This window comes from Oncorhynchus keta, chromosome 7, assembly GCF_023373465.1.
Source record: "Oncorhynchus keta strain PuntledgeMale-10-30-2019 chromosome 7, Oket_V2, whole genome shotgun sequence".
Classification (NCBI taxonomy): domain Eukaryota; kingdom Metazoa; phylum Chordata; class Actinopteri; order Salmoniformes; family Salmonidae; genus Oncorhynchus; species Oncorhynchus keta.
In genome coordinates, this window is record NC_068427.1 from 36,695,941 (window position 1) to 36,719,784 (window position 23,844).

The 23,844-nt window shown below is 47.3% G+C and overlaps 1 protein-coding gene and 1 long non-coding RNA gene across 4 annotated transcripts in view; both read left to right on the top strand.

The window, feature by feature from the left end:
* The window catches only part of LOC118386335 (zinc finger protein GLI2-like), a 37,561-nt gene that overhangs the window by 4,699 nt on the left and 9,018 nt on the right, over positions 1 to 23,844 (top strand). Inside the window, exons 3-7 of the mRNA XM_052521800.1 lie at positions 9,573 to 9,774; positions 10,193 to 10,394; positions 14,613 to 14,723; positions 15,016 to 15,147; positions 23,245 to 23,394. Of these exons, the coding sequence (XP_052377760.1) occupies positions 9,573 to 9,774; positions 10,193 to 10,394; positions 14,613 to 14,723; positions 15,016 to 15,147; positions 23,245 to 23,394 (797 nt within the window). The remainder of the gene's footprint in view (positions 1 to 9,572; positions 9,775 to 10,192; positions 10,395 to 14,612; positions 14,724 to 15,015; positions 15,148 to 23,244; positions 23,395 to 23,844) is intronic.
* On the top strand, positions 18,831 to 23,100 carry LOC127931140 (uncharacterized). Of its 3 annotated transcripts, XR_008139906.1 has the most exons (4): positions 18,831 to 21,055; positions 21,263 to 21,538; positions 21,746 to 21,997; positions 22,044 to 23,100. It is a non-coding gene; the product is annotated as an uncharacterized LOC127931140 (long non-coding RNA). The 3 variants fall into 3 exon arrangements; XR_008139904.1 differs by lacking the exon at positions 18,831 to 21,055 and having other exon boundaries at positions 21,093 to 21,538; XR_008139905.1 differs by lacking the exon at positions 18,831 to 21,055 and having other exon boundaries at positions 21,093 to 21,400; positions 21,723 to 21,997.

Below are 23,844 nucleotides of genomic sequence, written 5' to 3' on the forward strand. Positions count from 1 at the left end.
CGTGGGTTCTTATATAAACACAGAAAGGCCTGAGGCTGGGGACTCGTAAAACCCCTACTGTTCTCCCAGCACAGGCTTCTTATTCACACAGCCAGTCATATGGTGTTTTAGGTGTGTTACACTGTTATCAGTAACATCCTGTAAATTCACAGCGGTAACCTTAAAAGGGCAACCATGGAGAGGGGGGGGGGGCAGTGGATGTACTATATTGCAGGCAGCAGCAGATGCCAGAGCTTCTATATCTGTCTCTTCTCTTTCTCAGTCAGTGTTATGGCAGGTATACTGTAAATCTGTGGTTCCTGCTCTGCTCTCTACAGCTAATGGCAAAGACAGAGGCTAGATGCAGGCAGGGGTCATTCAGTGACAGTGTGACAGAAGAGAAGTGGCGAACAACCATCAGACATATGGTTCGGGACCAAAGCCTTGCTGCCAGTCTGTTCCACTCGCCTGTTATTGCATTGTTATAGGACCCAGAACTACAGATGTAGGATCTTAATTTGATCACCCTGTTGCAGGAGAACTTTCCTTCAATTTAAAACGTATAGTGTATTTGAGGTTTGAAAAGGCTTCTGAAGTTTGTAATTTTCACTTTGACATTTCAGACTTGATTTTCCCTTACACAAAAATGTATCAACCCCTACAAAAATGTATATTAATTCACATAATAATTCACATTTCCTGTTTATTTTCCTGCTGTAGCAAACTGACTCAAATTAATATCCCATAGCTGTATGAGCAGAGTGATAGTAAGTAAGGCCTAACATTGCTGCAAGTACCTGGACCAAGACTTTTGGATTCAACTTAAGTTAAATGAACCCAGGAACCTTCCAGTAAGCTGTATGAAAGGGCAATATAGTCCTGAGTGGAAAACTAAACTAAACTGTCCATGAAAGTAAGCCTTTCGATGCCTTTCGACAATCAAAGAAATGCAGTCGCTGCCTGCCAGGCTCCCGGTGTAATATCCATTTCACTTTCATCCTGTCTCAACCCACCCAAGGAAAATGAGCGAGAGCGAGTCATCTAACAGTGTTTCCACCTCATCTGTCACGCTCCCAGTCCACCCTGCGTGACGCGTACGCATCAATCCTCACACGCACGCGCTAGGAAAACAGGACCGCCGTTGAAATGAACCTTAAATTACCCCTAAATCACATAATCAAACATGAAGTGGGAGGGAGGGTGGAGAACGGGCGGCTAGTTTGGGGCATAGATGTTGTTGCCTTCCCCCTCCATTCCTCCATCCACTTCTCTCTCCCGGTGTGACCGCCACTGCTGCTGGCTGCCCACAGTTGTTTGGGGAGGCTGTTTGCTCAGACACCCACAGACACCGACTCACACAACACAGCACTGGGCCTTCTCCTTCTCCACGCTGGGTTTGATGTGGTCAACGTCCGGGCACTCTCGGACCTGTGGCTCTCTGTTAGTGCGGTTAGCGAGGCTAGCAGCCCCACACACACAGCCTCTGTATTGACCCAGCCAGCCATCTAATGGCTCAGGGGCTCAGCAGACAGCCTGGCGAATAAAGAGACTCATTTAACAGCAGAGAGGGCGATACATATGCATCGAGACCCCAACATTTGTTTTGGAAGCTTTGCTCTGATAAAATAAAATTTATATGCATATTTCAAAATCAGTTTATGCTCTAATAAACTCATTGGACCTACCACAAGGGCAGAGTCCTCAGTGAACCGAAAGTTAAATTATGGCTGGTTATTTTCCCTCCCAGTTATTCCTATTAGTACTGCAGACATGAGAGAGTGGGCTTAGAGGTTAAAGGTTGAACTATAAAATAGTGATCGTTGTTAATAAAAGAGAGAAATGTGTTTATGTAAAATTCTGCCGTGTCAGTGAGTAGAGTAAAGGTTTAAGACAGTCTGGTATCCTCGTATCTCCATAGGGCTAAATGTATGGATTTACTGTCAATTGTAGAGCTTGCCATTAAGCAGATCTATAAACCAGACACTCTCTTTTTCTCAGGAACATGGTTAAATTACACTAAACATGTCACCCTGATGCTGTCCAGTTCAGTCTACCAGAGCTAACTGCTCAGGAAAGACCATGCAACTCCATGCATGGTACTGTATACTGTACGTGTGTAAAACAATTGATGAGAACAGTCAATAATCTGAACAATAATTTGTGTGAGCATCCTTTAACATTTTTGGGTCCCTTTGTTAAGGGTGAAGGTGAGTAGCTAAGTAAGTAGTAATGCTTTCTCTGAGAACACATTATGGGCCCTGGTCAAAAGTAGTGCACTATACAGTATTGGGGAGCCATTTGGGACGCAGAAAGTAGCTTTCTGCTCCTCTCCTCCACCTACTGTGTGACTGACTGAGACATGGGTGCCATGTAGTCTACATGCAGTCTGCTTTGACAGGCCTACAAAACAAACACCGGCAGATCCAGCCTGCCGTCGGTCGGCCGGTTAGTGTGGGCCGTGCTGAAACTCTCTTCTTCACTGCAGTGCCAAATGCGTGTCCATGCCAATGTGTGCTCTGACACGTTCATGTGACGGGCGGGCTGACATGCAGGATGAAAGAACAGTCTCCGCTAAACCAACAAAGTCCAATTACCCCCTCTAGTAGCAGACACTTCCAGCAGACCAGACAGAGGCCAGTTGGGCCTTGTTCCCTAAAGCCCCTTGTAAACCTAAAGTAAATCTATTGCACGTGACATGTTATGTTATGAGTGATCTCTGATAGATAAAGGGGAAGAGATGGGCCCCTGGGTGGATGAACATGCAAATAAATACATCTGTCAGTACATCTGTCAGTAACTAACCGCAGGCTTCGACGACACAGCCTAATGCAAACACAGCACACAGCGTATCACGTATCAATATTCTGTTACACAGCGTGATAGTGGGCCAAACCAAGGGGGAATATTATGCTGTTACACAGCCTGATGGTGGGCCAAACCAAGGGGGAATATTATGCTGTTACACAGCCTGATAGTGGGCCAAACCAAGGGGGAATATTATGCTGTTACACAGCCTGATAGTGGGCCAAACCAAGGGGGAATATTATGCTGTTACACAGCCTGATGGTGGGCCAAACCAAGGGGGAATATTATGCTGTTACACAGCCTGATGGTGGGCCAAACCAAGGGGGAATATTATGCTGTTACACAGCCTGATGGTGGGCCAAACCAAGGGGGAATATTATGCTGTTACACAGCCTGATGGTGGGCCAAACCAAGGGGGATATTATGCTGTTACACAGCCTGATGGTGGGCCAAACCAAGGGGGAATATTATGCTGTTACACAGCCTGATGGTGGGCCAAACCAAGGGGGAATATTATGCTGTTACACAGCCTGATGGTGGGCCAAACCAAGGGGGAATATTATGCTGTTACACAGCCTGATGGTGGGCCAAACCAAGGGGGAATATTATGCTGTTACACAGCCTGATGGTGGGCCAAATCAAGGGGGAATATTATGCTGTTACACAGCCTGATAGTGGGCCAAACCAAGGGGGAATATTATGCTGTTACACAGCCTGATGGTGGGCCAAACCAAGGGGGAATATTATGCTGTTACACAGCCTGATAGTGGGCCAAACCAGGGGGGGATATTATGCTGTTACACAGCCTGATGGTGGGCCAAACCAAGGGGGACTATTATGCTGTTACACAGCCTGATGGTGGGCCAAACCAAGGGGGGAATATTATGCTGTTACACAGCCTGATAGTGGGCCAAACCAGGGGGGGATATTATGCTGTTACACAGCCTGATGGTGGGCCAAACCAAGGGGGAATATTATGCTGTTACACAGCCTGATAGTGGGCCAAACCAGGGGGGGATATTATGCTGTTACACAGCCGGATGGTGGGCCAAACCAAGGGGGAATATTATGCTGTTACACAGCCTGATGGTGGGCCAAACCAAGGGGGGATATTATGCTGTTACACAGCCGGATGGTGGGCCAGAACACATACATGTACATCACCAAACTGAGGGGACGAGGATAAGCTTCAGTTGTCTAAACAATCTGTCTCCTCACTTCTCCTTTATTGCACTGATCTGAAAGAACTTACTAGGTTCTTTAAACATGTTTTAAAAGTCCTACAGATTACAGTACATGATGCACAGTCTAGATAATGGGGGGGGGGGTGATCATAGAGAACTAACTGTAGAGGAACCTGCTGGCGGGAAAATAAACTGAAGATCCTATGACAATAGCTGCTGCCAAAGTAAATATCTTCCATCTAGTCAGAGGAAAAATACATCTGGGGATAAGGGAGGGGATGTGAGGGAGGAACAGAGAAGGAGGGGGGGTCTTGTCCCCCTGGTTTGACTACATACACAAACACTTACTGTATGAACACCCAGCAGACATGTGCTCACACACACGTCTGGCTTTAGCACGACACTAGGGGCTCACAGGGGAATCATCGCAGCGAGCCTCCTCTAATAAAATGTGCAGTGATGGTATTAGAGAGATTTACCAGGGAAAATAAACATTCCTCACCACTCGGAGGAGAGCAGAGCGGAGCTGGGGTGGCTGGGCTGGGGTTCTTGGCTGGCTGGTACCCAGGCTGGGGTGTAGTTCAGGGAGGCGATTGGGCATCACGCTGGGCCTCTCCCTCGCCTCGCAGGATCAACGCCTGGGCCTGCATGCTTCACCTCAGTCTAGGGTCACCTGAGAGAGAGAGAGCAGTGGATGTAGTGGAACCACTGTATAGCAACTATACTAGAGAAAGAGAGTCCAGAGAGTAGTCCTGAGCGATTAACCAAAATGTTGGTTATTTTTCATTTTTTAGAAAACTAATTGACTGATGTCTTTTACATTTGATTGGATTCCATTTGGTTCTCTTTTTGAGCTGTTGTTTCTCTAGAGATAAATCAGATCATGACCGAACTGTGCAATGTAGTAGGGAGTTTCCAACAGGCCAATGTTATACATAGTTTAGCGCAGAAAACATGATTTTTAACTGCATTGACCATAATCCATAGCGCAGCAGCTACTTGTCCAGTCTGTGTTTATTTCACGCCTGCTATGTAAGAGAACGAAGAATGCGCGATCAAGAGGGGATACAGAGCAGTTGCTTTGCAAGGTATTGGTATTGAGTAGACATAAAAGTATGCCTTATTTACTTAGAAGAACTACTAAAATTGGGATTTTTGTCCAACAGCATAGGAAGCAGCTCTATAGTGATGAGATGATGAATTGGAATGAAATAATCAAGTAATCAAGTAACACAAATGTAATATACACAACAACTGAAATATTTGATTAAAGTAAAGTACTGTGAATAACTGATGGTTAATCACACATGATCCGTCACACCATCATGGAACTTTAATGTTTTATTCTGTGTTGTAACAGCATTCAACCCACATAATGCATAGTGCATTTCATGTTTTAAAAAATCATCAAAACCAAAATCATGCAAAAAATATATATAATCAGTGAGAGACCAGATAGACCAGAGAAAGAGAGACCAGAGAAAGAGAGACCAAGGAAAGAGAGACCAGAGAAAGAGAGAGACCAGAGAGAAAGAGAGACCAGAGAAAGCGGGACCAGAGAAAGAGAGAGACCAGAGAGAGAGAGACCAGAGAAAGAGAGAGACCAGAGAAAGAGAGAGACCAGAGAGAGAGACCAGAGAAAGAGAGAGAGACCAGAGAGAGAGAGAGACCAGAGAAAGCGGGACCAGAGAAAGAGAGAGACCAGAGAGAGAGACCAGAGAAAGAGAGAGACCAGAGAGAGAGAGAGACCAGAGAAAGCGGGACCAGAGAAAGAGAGAGACCAGAGAAAGCGGGACCAGAGAAAGAGAGAGACCAGAGAAAGAGAGACCAGAGAAAGAGAGACCAGAGAGAGAGACCAGAGAGAGAGAGACCAAAGAAAGCAGGACCAGAGAAAGAGAGGGACCAGAGAGAGAGACCAGAGAGAGACCAGAGAGAGAGACCAGAGAGAGAGACCAGAGAGAGAGACCAGAGAGAGAGAGAGACCAGAGAGACCAGAGAAAGAGAGAGAGAGAGACCAGAGAGAGAGAGAGACCAGAGAAAGAGAGAGAGACCAGAGAGAGAGAGAGACCAGAGAAAGCGGGACCAGAGAAAGAGACCAGAGAAAGCGGGACCAGAGAAAGAGAGGGACCAGATAGAGAGACCAGAGAGAGAGAGACCAGAGAGAGAGACCAGTGAGAGAGAGACCAGTGAGAGACCAGAGAGAGAGAGAGAGACCAGTGAGAGACCAGAGAGAGAGAGAGAGACCAGAGAGAGACCAGAGAGAGACCAGAGAGAGAGAGACAGAGAGACCAGAGAGAGAGAGAGTCAGGGCCAGAAAGCAGCGGATGTAGTGAATCAACACTCCTAACTAATGACCCAACAAAGCCAGGCCCTCCACAGGTTTCCACTGGCTCTCCTGGTCCCATGCAAACTGTTACACTGAACAAAGGGAGACTACCTTTGTGTGCTGTGCTGTGTGTGGAACCTGTGCCAACTCTTATTCCGGGGGCTTTGGTTTAGGGCTGTACTGGGGTTGGTGGGGAGGGACAGGGGGTAAAGGATAACTACCAATTAGAGTTTTCCGATTTTCCACAAAGCCATTTCAATTAAAACAGCAAGGCAGATGCTTAAAATAATCACTCTGCCCCCTTTTCGTTTTTTGGTGAATGTGCACTGAAGTGCCTGTAATTATGAGCCCAGATCCCCCAATTATAGCCAACCCTCCCCGTGCTCTTCTCTCCTCTGCTCCCACAGAGAGAGTCCTATACCTAAAGAACAGGACATATCTCTCTGCCAACGCGGCGTATCCCACCTCTTGGAACATCTGGTTTCTCACTCTCCGCTGCCGGAACCTGGCGTATCCCTAAATTAGAGCCCCGCCACCTATAAAACACTCCATCGCCGTGTGAGTGGTGCCTGAGTGACCTCTAGCAGAGCAGACGCAGCAATGACCTTGTACGCTGTGTCTCTAACACGGGGGCCCGGGAGGAGTGTATCCTTGGTGTGCCAGATCCAGGCTAGAGGAGTAAACACTGTTACCATGCACACACTGTTGACTAACACATTAGCTAGGGAAAATGAAGTTGTATTGAATTGCATAGGGAGAGACTACAGTTTGTCTAGGGGTGGATACGGAGGGGGATTTGGGGGTTGGAGGTATAAGGTAGGAGAGGAGATCCTGTCTGAGGGTAGGAGTGTGTGGTGGTGGGTTTGGGGGGTTATGACTACAGTTTGTTCAGGGGTATAGGGGTGGGGTTTGGGGGAGGTTGTAGGTATGAAGCAGTCTTTTGGAAAGGGGAGACCATGTCTGGGTAATGGGGGTTGGAGGGTAGGAGGTATGAGGCAGTCTTTTGGGATAGGTGCCAAGGGGGTGAGGCAGGCGCCAGCCTTGCCAGGCTGCGAGTGGTACCCTGTTTTGTTTCCTGATTTATTAAGTGGCACATTAATAAGCATCTCCCCTGAGGTTCAGTTCTGAAGCAAGCAGAGATTAATAGGACCACTGCACCGCACGCACACACACGCACACACACACACACGGCTCCACAATGGGCCAGCCCAGTCCCAGGCAGAGAGAAGGAGCCATTAGACTCAATGTAAATCCACCTCAAACTTTTCTAGAGAACTGTAAACCCACCACTGTATTCGGGTATCAAACCTCCCCCCCCTACTCCCTCTCTTCCCCCTCTCCCCTGAGACAAACCCCCCTCTTTCTCAACACGCCTAATGATACATGACACATTTATTTATTAGCTTCATAGAGGAACATTCCTAAGGACCGTTTGTTGTTTTTGCCAACTCTTTCATAAATATCTCTTACATCTCTACAGCTCGTTTTCATAGAGCAGCCAGAGTCCTGAGTCCTGCAGCTCTTTATTCACATATGCCTTTTACAACGTAATAGTTTGAAAACGTAAGACTTAAGTTTTAACACACACACACACAGACACACACACACACACATACACACACACACACCATGTATAAGACTACAGTTTTTATGGCCGTAGGTTTGGAATAGTATAGTGGTCTCTGGATCCATACGGCCTGGAAGGAAGGATCACTAATTTACCCAATAAAGCAGGTTGACAGTGGTGTGTTTGACATGTTGGCGGCTGGTGTGTGTGCGTGTCTGTGTGTGACGGGGCATGTGTTTTGGCGAGGTGGGATGAGAGCTATTAAGAACTTCCTGTTGCCAGAACCTCTGATGATGCTCCCTGTTAGGCCTAATAACCCTACAGACGAGTACTACCCTCAGTCCTCTGCCCTGGTCTGTGTCCTGTCCCCTTACACCAGAGCTAATGCTCAGCACCTGTTGACCCACAGCAGCTGGCCAACACTCCCCTCTACCCTTACCCTGTATTCCGTTAGCCACTCCCCCGTACCCTTACCCTGTATTCTGTTAGCCACTCCCCCGTACCCTTACCCTGTATTCTGTTAGCCACTCCCCCGTACCCTTACCCTGTATTCTGTTAGCCACTCCCCTCTACCCTTACCCTGTATTCCCCTATCACCTCCTCTGTCTCTTTCCATCTCTCCCTACAGTAGCTGTCACGCATTGCCACTGGAACACAGAGTCCAAACCAAAGCCAACAAAGAAAAATGAAAGGAACTTTTTGGATACCCCTGAAAGACATCTTTCCAAATGTATTTGACTACCTGGAACGGTTTAATGTAGCAGGGTAGAAGGGGCTTTCCATTGCATGTCCCAACGAGGAAGGTTAAAGTGAACTACGTGCTCAATTCAGGTCAGATTGACGTACACAGAACTAGGTGGTTTTAGTATGTCTACATGCATTCTTATATGAAGTTAACACAAAGTACCAAAACAACAGTTCATGGCCAAAAAAAGTCAAAACCCATTTTATTTTACTGTAATGTTCATGCTCCAAAAACAGCTTAGGAAAAGCCATCCACAACTCTCTAGGTTGACTTCTGCCCTTTGTAGCTATGCCTCATTCTTTTAATGCTATTCTCAAATAAATGTTTAAATTGCCTCCATTTAACTTGCTGAAATGCAACTGACTGGGTGAGATTCTTATCACGGTAATTACAGAAATGATTGCAAGTGATTAATTATGCATAAGAGGATGTGAACTTTAAGGGGAGAAGGAGGGTTGTATGAGAGAGATGCTGGAGAGAGATAGGCTGTATCCCAAATGGCAACTTATTCCCTATACAGTGCACCACTTTTGACCAGAGCCCTATGCCAGAGCCCAGTCAAAAGTAGTGCACTATAGGGTGGCGCAGTGGTCTAGGGCTCTGCTTCGCAGTGCTAGCTGTGCCACCAGAGACTCTGGGTGGCACAGCTACTAACTACTAACAATTGGATACCACGAAATTGGGGAGAAAAGGGGGCAAAATTCAACAACAAAAATGTTTAAAAAATAAGGGAAAAAAGTAGTGCACTATATAGGGAATAGGGTGCCATTTGGAGCACATCCATTAACAGACTGAGGGGGGACTGTACTGTAGTCTAGACCAGACTAGCAGCACAATGACCTCTACTAGAACGCCTCTGGAGAAAATATTTGTGCTGCTTTCACCTAAAAACAGACGATGACTAGTGACAACAGTTAAACAGTTATCAAATACATTTGATTGATTGATTGTGTTCATTCTCTGCAGTGTCCAGGTTCTCCAGCCCCAGACTGACCCCCAGGCTGAACAGGAAGCGAGCCCTGTCCATCTCCCCTCTCTCAGACGCCAGCATCGACCTGCAGACCATGATCCGTACCTCGCCCAACTCTCTGGTGGCTTACATCAACAACTCACGCTCCAGCTCTGCAGCCAGCAGCTCCTACGGACACCTGTCAGTCAGCGGCATCAGGTGCAGGACATACACACACGCATTCACACACATACTGTACATACATACATACACGCACGCACGCACGCACGCACGCACGCACGCACGCACGCACGCACGCACGCACACACACACACACACACACACACACACACACACACACACACACACACACACACACACACACACACACACACACACACACACACACACACTACAAGGCATTACACCAGTCACTCACTCAAAGACTTACACGGTATTCTAACTTTCCTCATCTCTGTGTTAAAGTATGTATTACTTTCACATATCTATACATCTATTGAAGGGCTCCACGTACACTAGTCACTCGCTCACTCAATCTATAGCAGAGTTATGTCTGTCTCTTGCTGTTGTAAATGGAGTGGATCTGCTAATAACTGTCCTTCCTTTCCTCTCCCAGTCCGTCGTTCACCTTCCCCCACTCCATCAACCCCATGGCATACCAGCAGCTGTTTAACCAACAGAGAGGCCTGAGTGCGTTCGGCCATACCCCTCCCCTCATCCAGCCCTCGCCCTCCTTCGCTGCCCGCCAGCATGCCCACGCCATTGCAGCCTCTGCCCTTAACACCACCCACAACACCTCCAGCTCTGAGTCCAACCAGGTGAGTCTCCTAAACCAGGGATGCAAACTGCTGAGGGCCCAAAAAGGTGACTTTTTTTGTTGTTGCACTGAAACAGGCAAAAAATCCCTGCTAGGGGGAATGCAGGTTAACTAATTAAACCACCAAGAATATGATCTACATGATCAGTCTTTGTGTGTAAAATAAAGTGGTTAATGTGAATCTAACTCACAGCTAAAAAAAGCAATCCAATGTTATTTGTTGCCTAGACTTTACAGCAAATGACACTCTTGAGAAAGAACAATACACTAATATTGCAGTTAGCCATGAAGGCCTTTATAATAGAGTGCTTGTGACCACGCACACATCTATATATTGCCATGGGGCAAAACACATCTTAAAAGAAGAAAAATAATGAAAGAAACTATTTGTGCTATTTTTGCTCTATTATAGTGGCCACTATAGACATCGACCAAGTGCACAAGGCTACATGTGTGCAAAAATAATGTTCACTGAGTAAAACCTATTTTAATCTGCCCCTCACTCACACATGTTACTGTCAAATTCAACACAACAAAAACAATATCTTTGGGCTACACTGGCCATTATTACATTGTACACTTTCTGCCTGTGGACATCTGTTCTACAATGTCCCAGCAACAGTGAGAAAGCAGGAAAGTGTGTGGTGTTCCTTTCACCTCTATAGTGGCATCCAGCTTAAACCAGGCCCAGCTCCAGCTACACTTGATCCCTGAATCCAAGCAACGCCTCATAGTTAGTTAGCTAGTTAACATTTCACACGGAATGTCAGGGTCCAGTAAGCAACTAACGCGTTATAACTTGAGGAACGACAAGGAGTCGTATACGTTACCAGTTAATAATGACCTGACTGGATCATAAAGGAACAATTGTCCAGACAGAGGATTGAGTTTACGAATGTACGGTTTATTAACCCAACTTCACACAGGCTACTGTTTGGCCGTAGCCCACGCCAAATAAACAAAGGATACCCTATGAACCAACCGTGACCTTCTCTTGTGAAGGCCAGAACTAAGAGAGAGAACAATGTCTGAACCTGGTCTTAACTTCCAACGCTCTCTGCCCAACCCCCCTCCTACTCCACCAACCACCAGGATGCCCGGCTTCAGAACACTCCAGGCATTCCCGTGATTGGCAGATAGCAGGTTGATTGGCATGTCGGTCCCCGCGAACACTGGGTACTGGCAAATACAACACAACCAACAAATAGCCTAACAAAACACACGGGTCGCTTCTTCCCAAATCGCTGATGGTTGTATCTTCTCTCTTCAGTCGCTTGTTGTGCTGATTTCTGTTGTTATGTAAATGATTGGCTGGGCCTTGGATGCAGCCAGTAGTGATCCAAACGCGCATCGCTCGTTCGCTTACAGCCAGTAGTGATCCAAACGCGCATCGCTCGTTCGCTTACAGCCAGTAGTGATCCAAACGCGCATCGCTCCTTCGCTTACAGCCAGTAGTGATCCAAACGCGCATCGCTCCTTCGCTTACAGCCAGTAGTGATCCAAACGCGCATCGCTCGTTCGCTTACAGCCAGTAGTGATCCAAACGCGCATCGCTCATTCGCTTACAGCCAGTAGTGATCCAAACGCGCATCGCTATTGTTCGCTTACAGCCAGTATTGATCCAAACGCGCATCGCTCATTCGCTTACAGCCAGTAGTGATCCAAACGCGCATCGCTCGTTCGCTTACAGCCAGTAGTGATCCAAACGCGCATCGCTCGTTCGCTTACAGCCAGTAGTGATCCAAACGCGCATCGCTCGCTCGTTCGCTTACAGCCAGTAGTGTTCCAAACGCGCATCGCTCGTTCGCTTACAGCCAGTATTGATCCAAACGCGCATCGCTCAGCCAGTAGTTCGCTTACAGCCAGTAGTGATCCAAACGCGCATCGCTCAGCCAGTAGTGATTCGCTTACAGCCAGTAGTGATCCAAACGCGCATCGCTCGTTCAGCCAGTAGTGATCCAAACGCGCTTACAGCCAGTAGTAGTGATCCAAACGCGCATCGCCAGTAGTTCCAAACGCGCATCGCTCGCTTACAGCCAGTAGTGATCCAAACGCGCATCGCTCGTTCGCTTACAGCCAGTAGTGATCCAAACGCGCATCGCTCGTTCGCTTACAGCCAGTAGTGATCCAAACGCGCACGCTCGTTCGCTTACAGCCAGTAGTGATCCAAACGCGCACGCTCGTTGATCGCACAGCCAGTAGTGATCCAAACGCGCATCGCTCGTTCGCTTACAGCCAGTAGTGATCCAAACGCGCATCGCTCGTTACAGCCAGTACAGCCAGTAGTGAGTCCAAACGCGCATCGCGCGCTTACAGCCAGTAGTGATCCAAACGCGCATCGCTCGTTCGCTTACAGCCAGTAGTGTTCCAAACGCGCATCGCTCGTTCGCTTACAGCCAGTAGTGATCCAAACGCGCATCGCTCGTTCGCTTACAGCCAGTAGTGATCCAAACGCGCATCGCTCGTTCGCTTACAGCCAGTAGTGATCCAAACGCGCATCGCTCGTTCGCTTACAGCCAGTAGTGATCCAAACGCGCATCGCTCGTTCGCTTACAGCCAGTAGTGATCCAAACGCGCATCGCTCGTTCGCTTACAGCCAGTAGTGATCCAAACGCGCATCGCTCGTTCGCTTACAGCCAGTAGTGATCCAAACGCGCATCGCTCGTTCGCTTACAGCCAGTAGTGATCCAAGCGCGCATCGCTCGTTCGCTTACAGCCAGTAGTGATCCAAACGCGCATCGCTCGTTCGCTTACAGCCAGTAGTGATCCAACCTCAACCACTCAAAACGGTGAATTTCACTGAAAGGAGACATGTTTGCATCCCTGCTAAACAGACAGACAGGGGTAATATAATAATAATCTACATCTGTCATCTCACAGAATCTGGGGTCATGTTCAGATGGCACAAAACACAAGATGTACTGAAATGAAGTGAAGATTCCCTAAGAACACCTAGAACTCTCTAACATGAATGATATGTATATTGTGTACAAGTTATGTTATTGGTAAAATTATGTCATGCTAAATTAATCCAGCCCAAGATTCTCATAAACTGTCAAGTGTTTTTGGTGAGAGATGTTTCAGCTGGAGGATGACTCCCTCCCACTAGCAGCTGTTTTTATCTGTCTCAGTTCTTAGAAGTGTTTCCTCTGTCTCCTTTATCAACATATTGTATACAATATGGTCTCTATGAATGTAAACTTCCCCCTCATTTACCATCTCCCCCTCAGACACACACAGACACCCATACATTCCATCACTATGTCTATTTTAGTACACCAATGTGCGCACACATACGCACACACACACAGAGAGAGAGAGACACACACACACAGGCAGAGAGAGCTGAATTCCCCCTCAGCTTGACAGTGAACAGAACCACATTTCCCCTGGTTTCCAGCCAAAGAAGTCAGTGTTAGTGAGATCCCAGAAGCACAGTCAGCGCGGTACTGTAGTGTAGTGTAGTGTAGTGTAGTGTAGTGTAGTGTAGTGTAGTGGCTGGGTGAGATTTGGAGATTAGAGACCCCTCCTCACTGACTCTGAACCCTCCCTTCATATATTTTCTTACGATGCTTAAACACACACACACACACACACACACACACACACACACACACACACACACACACACACACACACACACACACACACACACACACACACACACACACACACACACTGAGTGTCTCCTTCTCAGAGCCTGTGACTGAGGCTTTAAAAGGCTGTTTCTGCCTGTCGTGTTAAGAGTTGGCCGGAGGATCAAAGCTCTGAGCGTTGCAGTGTGGGTAATAATTTCTTTCTTTTCATATTTCCACTGGCTGACTCTCATAAAGCAGTCTGAACTGTTTCTCTGTGGTGGGTCGCTATACGAGTTATGGGCCCTGAGCCTGGTGCTTGGCTGGCTCAGGTTGTCTCTGGAACCAACCAACCCTCACATCATCATGTTGCCATAGAACAGAGCCAGTCAGCCAGAACCAACCTGGGTTATCTTCACACTGCCTCCATCTCTTCGCACCAGAGCACCGTAACTCTCTGACTCCTTCTATTTGGCCATTTGGCAGACATTTTTGTATGTAATCCCTGTGTGAATTGAACTCGACACTCTTACCAACTGAACCACAAAGGACCACGCTATCTGAACTCTACCTCTCGCTCTACAGTATGTCCTTCAGAAGGCTGGTATAGCCTGTGTCTCTCTAACTCCTTCTCTCTCCTGCAGAATGCTGGTAGCGACCCGGCGGTGAGCAGCACAGTCAACCCCATGATCACCAAGAGGCACAAGGTCAAGACAGAAGCAGAGGGTCCCCGGTCCATATCACCATGCTCTCAGGTATGGGACCCCACGACCCCTCACTTAATTGATCTTTATAAATGGCATACAGAAGTATAAAATACCGGGACCTTTTACTCTAGATCAATAAGACAAACTGTGTTGTTGCTTTTTCTTATCTTTACAGCGAGTTGTGCAAAAGCAATCTTAGATCATCAGGAAGCAGATAAGCAATTGCAGAATAGTACAGTATAGTTGGTAGCGATATGCTATTGTCATTTACACAAACTTGCGTGCATGCACGTCAGACACAGTCATGAACCCCTCTCTAACTGAGTCCTCTGGTCCACAGGAGCATGTTCTGGACCTGAGTGAGGAGCGGGATAAAGATGAGTGGAAGCAGGAGCCAGAGGCTGTCTACGAGACCAACTGTCACTGGGACGGCTGCACCAAGGAGTACGACACTCAGGACCAGCTCGTTCACGTGAGTTATTATAAATTATACAACAGGTGGGTCTAATCCTGGATGCTGATTCGTTAAAACCACATTGCAGCTGGTGTCTATTCCACAAGTTACCACCGGCTAAAGCTATGACGTTAAAATGCCTATTTACTTTGTTCCATCTCCCTGGCAATCCATCAGCCCAGCCAGACAATTTATAAACTTGATCTCCAATGTAAAAAGCATCTAGACATTAACTCCCATTTCTTTTAGACTAACATTTAGTTTTCAACAGTGGAGATTTGTATTAACCTTGCTGTCTGTCTCTCCATCATTTGCAACATTGTTTCAGTATTGAAACAATGTTTCAGTATTCGATCTCCAGCTGTACTATAGTAATGAACATGTAGGGGTCAGGAGTTGGGATGAGACAGGCAGGCAGGCAGCTTTTCTCAGCCAGTCGAAATCATGAATCAACATCATTTTTATGGATATACAGTGTATACAAATACATGTCAGTAGAAAACAGGCAAAACGAAACAAAGTGCAGCAAGTTTGCAGTCTTTCCAGCTTCAGTTTGAAGTGATTGTGTTAGCTGTGTTGTTGGCTAGCTCCACCGAACAACAGTGTCCTAACGAGAGAGCACATTTTCTATGCCAAGTGAAATCGCACTTCATTAGCTCATCGTTATGGATATATCCAAATAAATGTCACTAGAAACAAACGCAAATGCAGCTACTTTGCTATTATTCTGGCAGCACTGTTTAAAGGAATCTTGTGCAAGGATGAAATAGTATGAATAAATTCATCAAAATAATGTTTTTAATGATAATATAAAAGTGATAATGCCCTCGAAGCCGGTGTTTGGGGAATGTATTGGCACAGTTTGCCAGCCCTCTACTTAATCTCGGGCCTATCAACACCTGTGCCAGTATATCCTCCAAGCACTGGCTTCGAGGGCATTATCACTTAAGTGATCTTTAGTTACCGCAGAGAGTTAGGACATCTGTGAGTAGTGAGCTGCTGGTGCCATTACAGCCAGGGGTATGCCTCTGACTCTCAGTACTGTTTCATCTAGCTTAAGGGACAGTATGACAACACTCTTCACCAAATTAACTATTCTCCTCTATTACAATGACATGGGGTGCCAGTCAGATGAGGCTGGTGAGAGGAGGATAATGCCTGGAAAGGAGTGAAGGGAATGGTATCAAACATGGAAACCATGTTTTTGAGAGAGAGAGAGAGAGAGAGTCACACAGAGAGAGTCACACATAGAGAGGCACAGAGAGTCACACAGAGAGAGTCACACAGAGAGTCACAGAGAGAGAGTCACAGAGAGAGAGTCACAGAGAGAGTCACACAGAGAGAGACACACAGAGAGAGTCACACAGAGAGAGTCACACATAGAGAGGCACAGAGAGTCACACAGAGAGAGTCACACAGAGAGTCACAGAGAGAGAGTCACGGAGAGAGAGTCACAGAGAGAGTCACAGAGAGAGTCACACAGAGAGAGACACACAGAGAGAGTCACACAGAGAGAGTGTCACACACAGAGAGAGTCACACAGAGAGAGTCACACAGAGAGAGAGTTACACAGAGAGAGAGGCACACAGAGAGAGGCACGCAGAGAGAGGCACACAGAGAGAGTCACAGAGAGAGAGTCACAGAGAGAGAGTCACACAGAGAGTCACACAGAGAGAGTCACAGAGAGAGGCACACAGAGAGAGGCACACAGAGAGAGAGTCACACAGAGAGAGTCACAGAGAGAGGCACACAGAGAGAGGCACACAGAGAGAGGCATACAGATACAGGAAAAAGTTGAAAAGACCTCACATTTAAAAAATAAAAATAAATAAAGTTCAAAACGGCCTCCTCTGCTCATCCTTGAAGTGTGCATGGTTAGAGTCAGTGCGTCAAGTTTAATATTTAACCAGTCAGTGCCGGGTCAGAGCCAGGGGTTAGGGGTCACAGCTGTTGATCCTTTCCTGTAGTGGACACGCGCAGGGTTAATGAAGCCTGTTGATTGTGACTGAGGAGACATAGGTACACTAATGGCCCTGCAGCTGTAACCCCGAACCCCTGGCTCTAACCTCTGACCTTTGAACTTTGTTCTATTCCTTTCTTGTCCACTAAACTCCCGACGCAGCCTTCTCTGCTGCTCCACTCCCATAGGCTGTGATTAACAATTGGATTTCCCCAACCTGACAGACAGGTGGCAGGGGGCATTTGTCAGCCCAGTACCCAGACTGGGAGTCTCTGAGCTGAGCCTGCAATGGTCTGGAGTCTCCCAGTGTTACGGGTCAGGAGTGGATTCACCTTGGAGCCCCTTTCTCCCCCCCTTTCCACCCTCTCCCTCCACTCTCAGCACCCCGGTCCCAGACTGTCCTGACAAGTCAAGGAGGAGAGCAAACTAAGAACCCCTTTTACCCCATCTTTCCCCCTTTCACTCACCTCTCCTCCCCAACCCTCTCACTTCTCCCCCTCCTCCTTCCACCCAGCCCCTCCGCCCCATTCTGTCCTGACAGAGGGCTAGTCCAGACAAACCCAAGTTAGTTCCAGCATCCATCCCCCTACTATGCTGCTCTGTCAGGGGCTGAGGGGATCAGAAAACAGAAATTGGACCTGCTGGTGTGGATTGTAGGGTGTGGATTGTAGGGTGTGGGGTGTGGATTGTAGGGTGTGGATTGTAGGGCGTGAGGTGTGGATTGTAGGGTGTAGATTGTAGGGCATGGGGTGTGGATTGTAGGGTGTGGATTGTAGGGTGTGGGGTGTGGATTGTAGGGCGTGAGGTGTGGATTGTAGGGTGTAGATTGTAGGGCGTTTGTAGGGCATGGGGTGTGGATTGTAGGGTGTAGATTGTAGGGCATGGGGTGTGGATTGTAGGGTGTGAGGTGTGGATTGTAGGGTGTAGATTGTAGGGCATGGGGTGTGGATTGTAGGGCGTGAGGTGTGGATTGTAGGGTGTAGATTGTAGGGCATGGGGTGTGGATTGTAGGGTGTGGATTGTAGGGTGTGGTGTGTGGATTGTAGGGCGTGAGGTGTGGATTGTAGGGTGTGGATTGTAGGGTGTAGATTGTAGGGCATGGGGTGTAGATTGTAGGGTGTAGATTGTATGGTGTGGATTGTAGGGTGTAGATTGTAGGGCATGGGGTGTGGATTGTAGGGTGTGGGGTGTAGATTGTAGGGCGTGGGGTGTGGATTGTAGGGTGTAGATTGTAGGGCATGGGGTGTGGATTGTAGGGTGTAGATTGTATGGTGTGGATTGTAGGGTGTAGATTGTAGGGCGTGGGGTGTGGATTATAGGGTGTAGATTGTAGGGCGTGGGGTGTGGATTGTAGGGTGTAGATTGTAGGGCGTGGGGTGTGGATTGTAGGGTGTAGATTGTAGGGCGTGGGGTGTGGATTGTAGGGTGTAGATTGTAGGGCATGGGGTGTGGATTGTAGGGTGTAGATTGTAGGGTGTGGATTGTAGGGTTTAGATTGTAGGGCGTGGGGTGTGGATTATAGGGTGTAGATTGTAGGGCGTGGGGTGTGGATTATAGGGTGTAGATTGTAGGGCGTCGGGTGTGGATTATAGGGTGTAGATTGTAGGGTGTGGATTGTAGGGTGTAGATTGAAGGGCGTGGGATGTGTATTATAGGGTGTAGATTGTAGGGCGTGGGGTGTAGATTGTAGGGTGTGGATTATAGGGTGTAGATTGTAGGGTGTGGATTGTAGGGTGTAGATTGTAGGGCGTGAGGTGTGGATTATAGGGTGTAGATTGTAGGGCGTGGGGTGTGGATGGACAAGGTGAAGCAAAGAACATACCACAACTCTCTGGAACAAGGGTTAGGCAGCCAGGAAGGAAAATACTAACAGTATATGTCAATACATTGTAAATACAGTGTTATAAAATAATGTATTCATGAATGAGTCTCTTGTTACAGTAACTTCTAATTATATATCTCGGTAGATGTAGATGTAATAGCTGAGAGTCTGCCGCTAAGAGTTTGATAGGACTTTATACCTTCATCTACATTTCTGTACACATGCCCCTGTACTGTAGATCCAAGGTTTCACACAATGTTCTCACCAGTGAAATCACACACCTTGAAAAAATACTAATTTATGGCATAGCGCTTCTAGGTTCTATTTACCCAAACTAATTCTTCCTGAGTAGCCCCATCCTCAAACGAGGAGACAGGGATAAGGTAACCAAGGTATTTATTGAAAACCGGGGGGAAATGGGGTGCAGGTCAGGGGGAGCTCTGGCGGGTAGCAGGGAACCAGGAACTGAGGCTACGGCTTAGGCAAGGGAAGTAGGGGCAGGGTAAGCAGGTCCGGAGCGGAATCCAAGGGAGCAGTAGAGCAGGGGTCCAGGGCTGGGAAGCTGGACTTACGAGACGAGGGACTGGAGACAGGGACCAGAGTCAGAGCAGACGGAACTGTAGCGGAGATAAGAGCAGTGTCAGACTCGGGAAAACAGGCACCACAGGATAGGTATTTTCATTATTAAACATGCAATGAACTACACGGAGGGAAAAGTACACTGCATTCAGCACCACAAACAGAACTCTTGTTAACGGGTATGCACAAAAAACACAAGAAAGAGAGAGAACTCAATATTACATTTAAACTATTCAATCAGTGTGAGGAGTGAAGTCTCTGATAGGCATTGACTAGAGCAGTGAAGTCAGGTATAGTTTCTGATGTCGCTATGCGCAGGATTGCTGAGAGGTGAGAGTCAGTAAGAGATGATCTGTGCCTTGACTTGTTATATTTCATCACTGAAAATGCCTGTTCACATACATAGGTTGACCCAAACAGTGCAAACATCTTCTGAGCGTGACTCTTTATCTTTGGAAAGTTTTGTCGTCGAGAGATGCATAGAACCTTGTCAGTGACATTGTTTTGAGTAGTTCTCCAATCACTGCATCAGACTGAAGATCGATAAGCTCAAGTTGCAGGTCAGTGGGAGCGTTATCCACATTGAACCTGAAAGGAGAGGAAACCAACAGCATGTCATTTTCCAACACTTTGAAATCCTCAAAATGACAAGAAAACTCAGCGTTCAAAGCACGCAGCAGCGATGTATACTTCTCCTGCTGGTCATCTGATAGGGAACAGACTAGTAGTGTCGGAAGGTGGGTGAGATTGTTGGCTTCTACTTGGGGGTCAGGAGGAGTCATTTTCCTTTGAAGGCTTTGACAAGGCTGTACATCTGATGTGCTAAAAGGCTTGTAGTTTGGAATTCAGTTCATTCATGAGGTCCATGATGTCCACGGCGAAGGCAAAATCAGACAACCATTCTTTATATTGCAGTTGAGAGAAATCATAATTTTCCTTTCATTTACAAAAACTCAGCAATCTCCGACTTCAGGTCCCAGATTCTTTTAAGCACCTTCCCCAAACTCAGCCATCTCATGTTTGTGTGGTAGGGGAGCTCTGTCTCTTCCAACAGTGAGACAAACTGCCTGTGGTTTAGATTTTGCTCTTATGAAGTTTACCACTTTAGTGACTGTATCCACAACATGGCTCTTTTCAGAACACATTTACAGAACACCTCCTGATGAATAATGCAATGCAGGAAAATAATTTCTGGGTTCAACTAAACTACTTGATCTTGTGTCCTTTTCAAAAGGTCAACGTTTTTTCCTGTCAAGTTTGGGCACAGTCACACTGGATAAAGTCCCAGCTTTGCTACACACTTATTAACCTCCTCCAATAAATCTTTCCCTGTGGTTGTGCTCTTCATTGACTGCACTGAAGCAAGCTCCTCTGTCATTTCAAAGTCTGGGGTTTTGCCTCGTCAGAACATCAACAACTGCTCCGTGTCAGGTGCATCAATGCTCTCATCCAGGTAAAAGGAGAAATAGTTTAAATCCTTTACCTCGTCGAATCAGGTCCGCGGGCCATATTGAATCAGGTTCACGGGCCATATTGAATCAGGTTCACGGGCCATATTGAATCAGGTCCGCGGGCCATATTGAATCAGGTTCGATGGCCATGTTGAATCAGGTTCGATGGCCATGTTGAATCAGGTTCGCGGGCCATATTGAATCAGGTTTGCGGGCTATATTGAATCAGGTTCGATGGCCATGTTGAATCAGGTTCGCGGGCCATGTTGAATCAGGTCCGCGGGCCATATTGAATCAGGTTCGCGGGCCATGTTGAATCAGGTTCGCGGGCCATGTTGAATCAGGTCCGCGGGCCATATTGAATCAGGTTTGCGGGCCATGTTGAATCAGGTTTGCGGGCTATATTGAATCAGGTTCGCGGGCCATATTGAATCAGGTTCACGGGCCATATTGAATCAGGTTTGCGGGCCATATTGAATCAGGTTCGCGGGCCATATTGAATCAGGTTCGCGGGCCATGTTGAATCAGGTTCGCGGGCCATATTGAATCAGGTTTGCGGGCCATGTTGAATCAGGTTTGCGGGCTATATTGAATCAGGTTCGATGGCCATGTTGAATCAGGTTCGCGGGCCATGTTGAATCAGGTCCGCGGGCCATATTGAATCAGGTTCGATGGCCATGTTGAATCAGGTTCGCGGGCCATATTGAATCAGGTTCGCGGGCCATGTTGAATCAGGTTCGCGGGCCATGTTGAATCAGGTTCGCGGGCCATGTTGAATCAGGTTCGCGGGCCATGTTGAATCAGGTTCGCGGGCCATATTGAATCAGGTTCACGGGCCATATTGAATCAGGTTTGCGGGCCATGTTGAATCAGGTTCGCGGCCATATTGAATCAGGTTCGCGTGCCATATTGAACCAGGTTCGCGGGCCATGTTGAATCAGGTCCGCGGGCCATATTGAATCAGGTTCGCGGGCCATGTTGAATCAGGTTCGCGGGCCATATTGAATCAGGTTCGCGGGCCATATTGAATCAGGTACACGGGCCATATTGAATCAGGTTCGCGGGCCATATTGAATCAGGTTCGCGGGCCATGTTGAATCAGGTTCGCGGGCCATATTGAATCAGGTTCGCGGGCCATATTGAATCAGGTTCACGGGCCATATTGAATCAGGTCCGCGGGCCATATTGAATCAGGTTCACGGGCCATATTGAATCAGGTTCACGGGCCATATTGAATCAGGTTCACGGGCCATATTGAATCAGGTTCGCGGGCCATGTTGAATCAGGTTCGCGGGCCATATTGAATCAGGTTCGCGGGCCATATTGAATCAGGTCCGCGAGCCAAGTACGGCCCCCGGGTCGGCCTTTGCCCAGGCCTGGTGTAGATGAAGGGGAGGAGACACGTTAAACAACGATTTTTAAGCCTTGATATAATTGAGACATGGATTGTGTATGTGTGCCATTCAGAGAGTAAATGGGCAAGACAAAAGATTGAAGTACCTTTGAACGGGGGGTACCAGGAGCCAGGCGCAGCAGTTTGTGTCGAGAACTGCAACGCTGCTGGGTTTTTCACACTTAGCAGTTTCCGTGTGTATCAAGAATGGTCCACCACCTAAAGGACATCCAGCGAACTTGACACCTGTGGGAGGCATTGGAGTCAACATGAGCCAGTGTCCCTGTAGAACACTTTCAACACTTTGTAGAGTCCAAGACCCAACGTATTGAGGTTATTCTGAGGGCAAAATGAGGGTGGGGGGGTGCAACGTGTTCTTTGGGAGGGTGCACCGTGTTCCTCGAAGAACATAATCAGCTGTTGAAGCATGTGCATCTGAGGGAGAGAGAGGAGGAGATGTGTGTAAATCTCAGGTGTGACTGTCCCACAACTCATTCCTCTTCTGGTTAGTTAAGGAAGTCCCCTCCCTCTGACGCATATAGGGCCTGAGAAAACATTGTGGTTTTTTTGTGAGACACAGGACCTGACAAAACAGTTACAACCCTTTGTCTACAACGTGAGTTGCAGACAAACTGTTAGCCATGATGGATGGAGTTGTCACTCGTGGTCTGGCTTGGGGAAGGGAAGGGATCTCAGAAAGGGATGTTTGGGAGGCCTGCTCTCACAAGCTCTTTGCTGACTAAACGTCTCACTTTTCCACACACACACACACACACACACACCTCGAATGCTTTAAAGAAAGTCTGACAGTTGATTGAGAAGATCATATCCTGAAACAAGTTGAGATACATGGATGTGTCGGCTGTGTTTTACTCCCATGTAACCCCATGTTCCCGTGTTCTCTCTTCAGCACATCAACAACGACCACATCCATGGGGAGAAGAAAGAGTTTGTGTGCCATTGGGATGAGTGCTCGAGAGAGCAGAAGCCCTTCAAAGCTCAGTACATGCTGGTGGTCCACATGAGGAGACACACTGGGGAGAAGCCACACAAATGCACAGTAAGAACTCCAACTCCCAACTAGCACCTGGGCATGTACACATTATTTCAATAAGCCCAGAGCCTTCTATTATAGGTCATGGATAAGCCACTCACATAACTATCTCTCCTTGTATTAATCACATTTCTGCACAAGTCCTACCTCTAGATAGTGTTATGCTTTTCACCCTATAATAACTATTGACCATAACTTTACTGTATTTCTTCACTCCAAGCCTATTTCTTACCAGTAGTGATCCTTCCTCTCCATCTAGATGAGTTTTCCGGGAATTCCTACAGGCTTCATCTGTAGCATGCAGTCCACTCATGATGATCACATTCAGAGTGTAGTTTCCTCAGCTTCAAAGCTCATTGATGAGGCCTTGTGAGTCCAGTCCATTAAAATACTTCTGACTAGAGACTTCACAAGGCTGATTGACAGGAGGGGAGGATATTAGTTATTAAAGTGTAA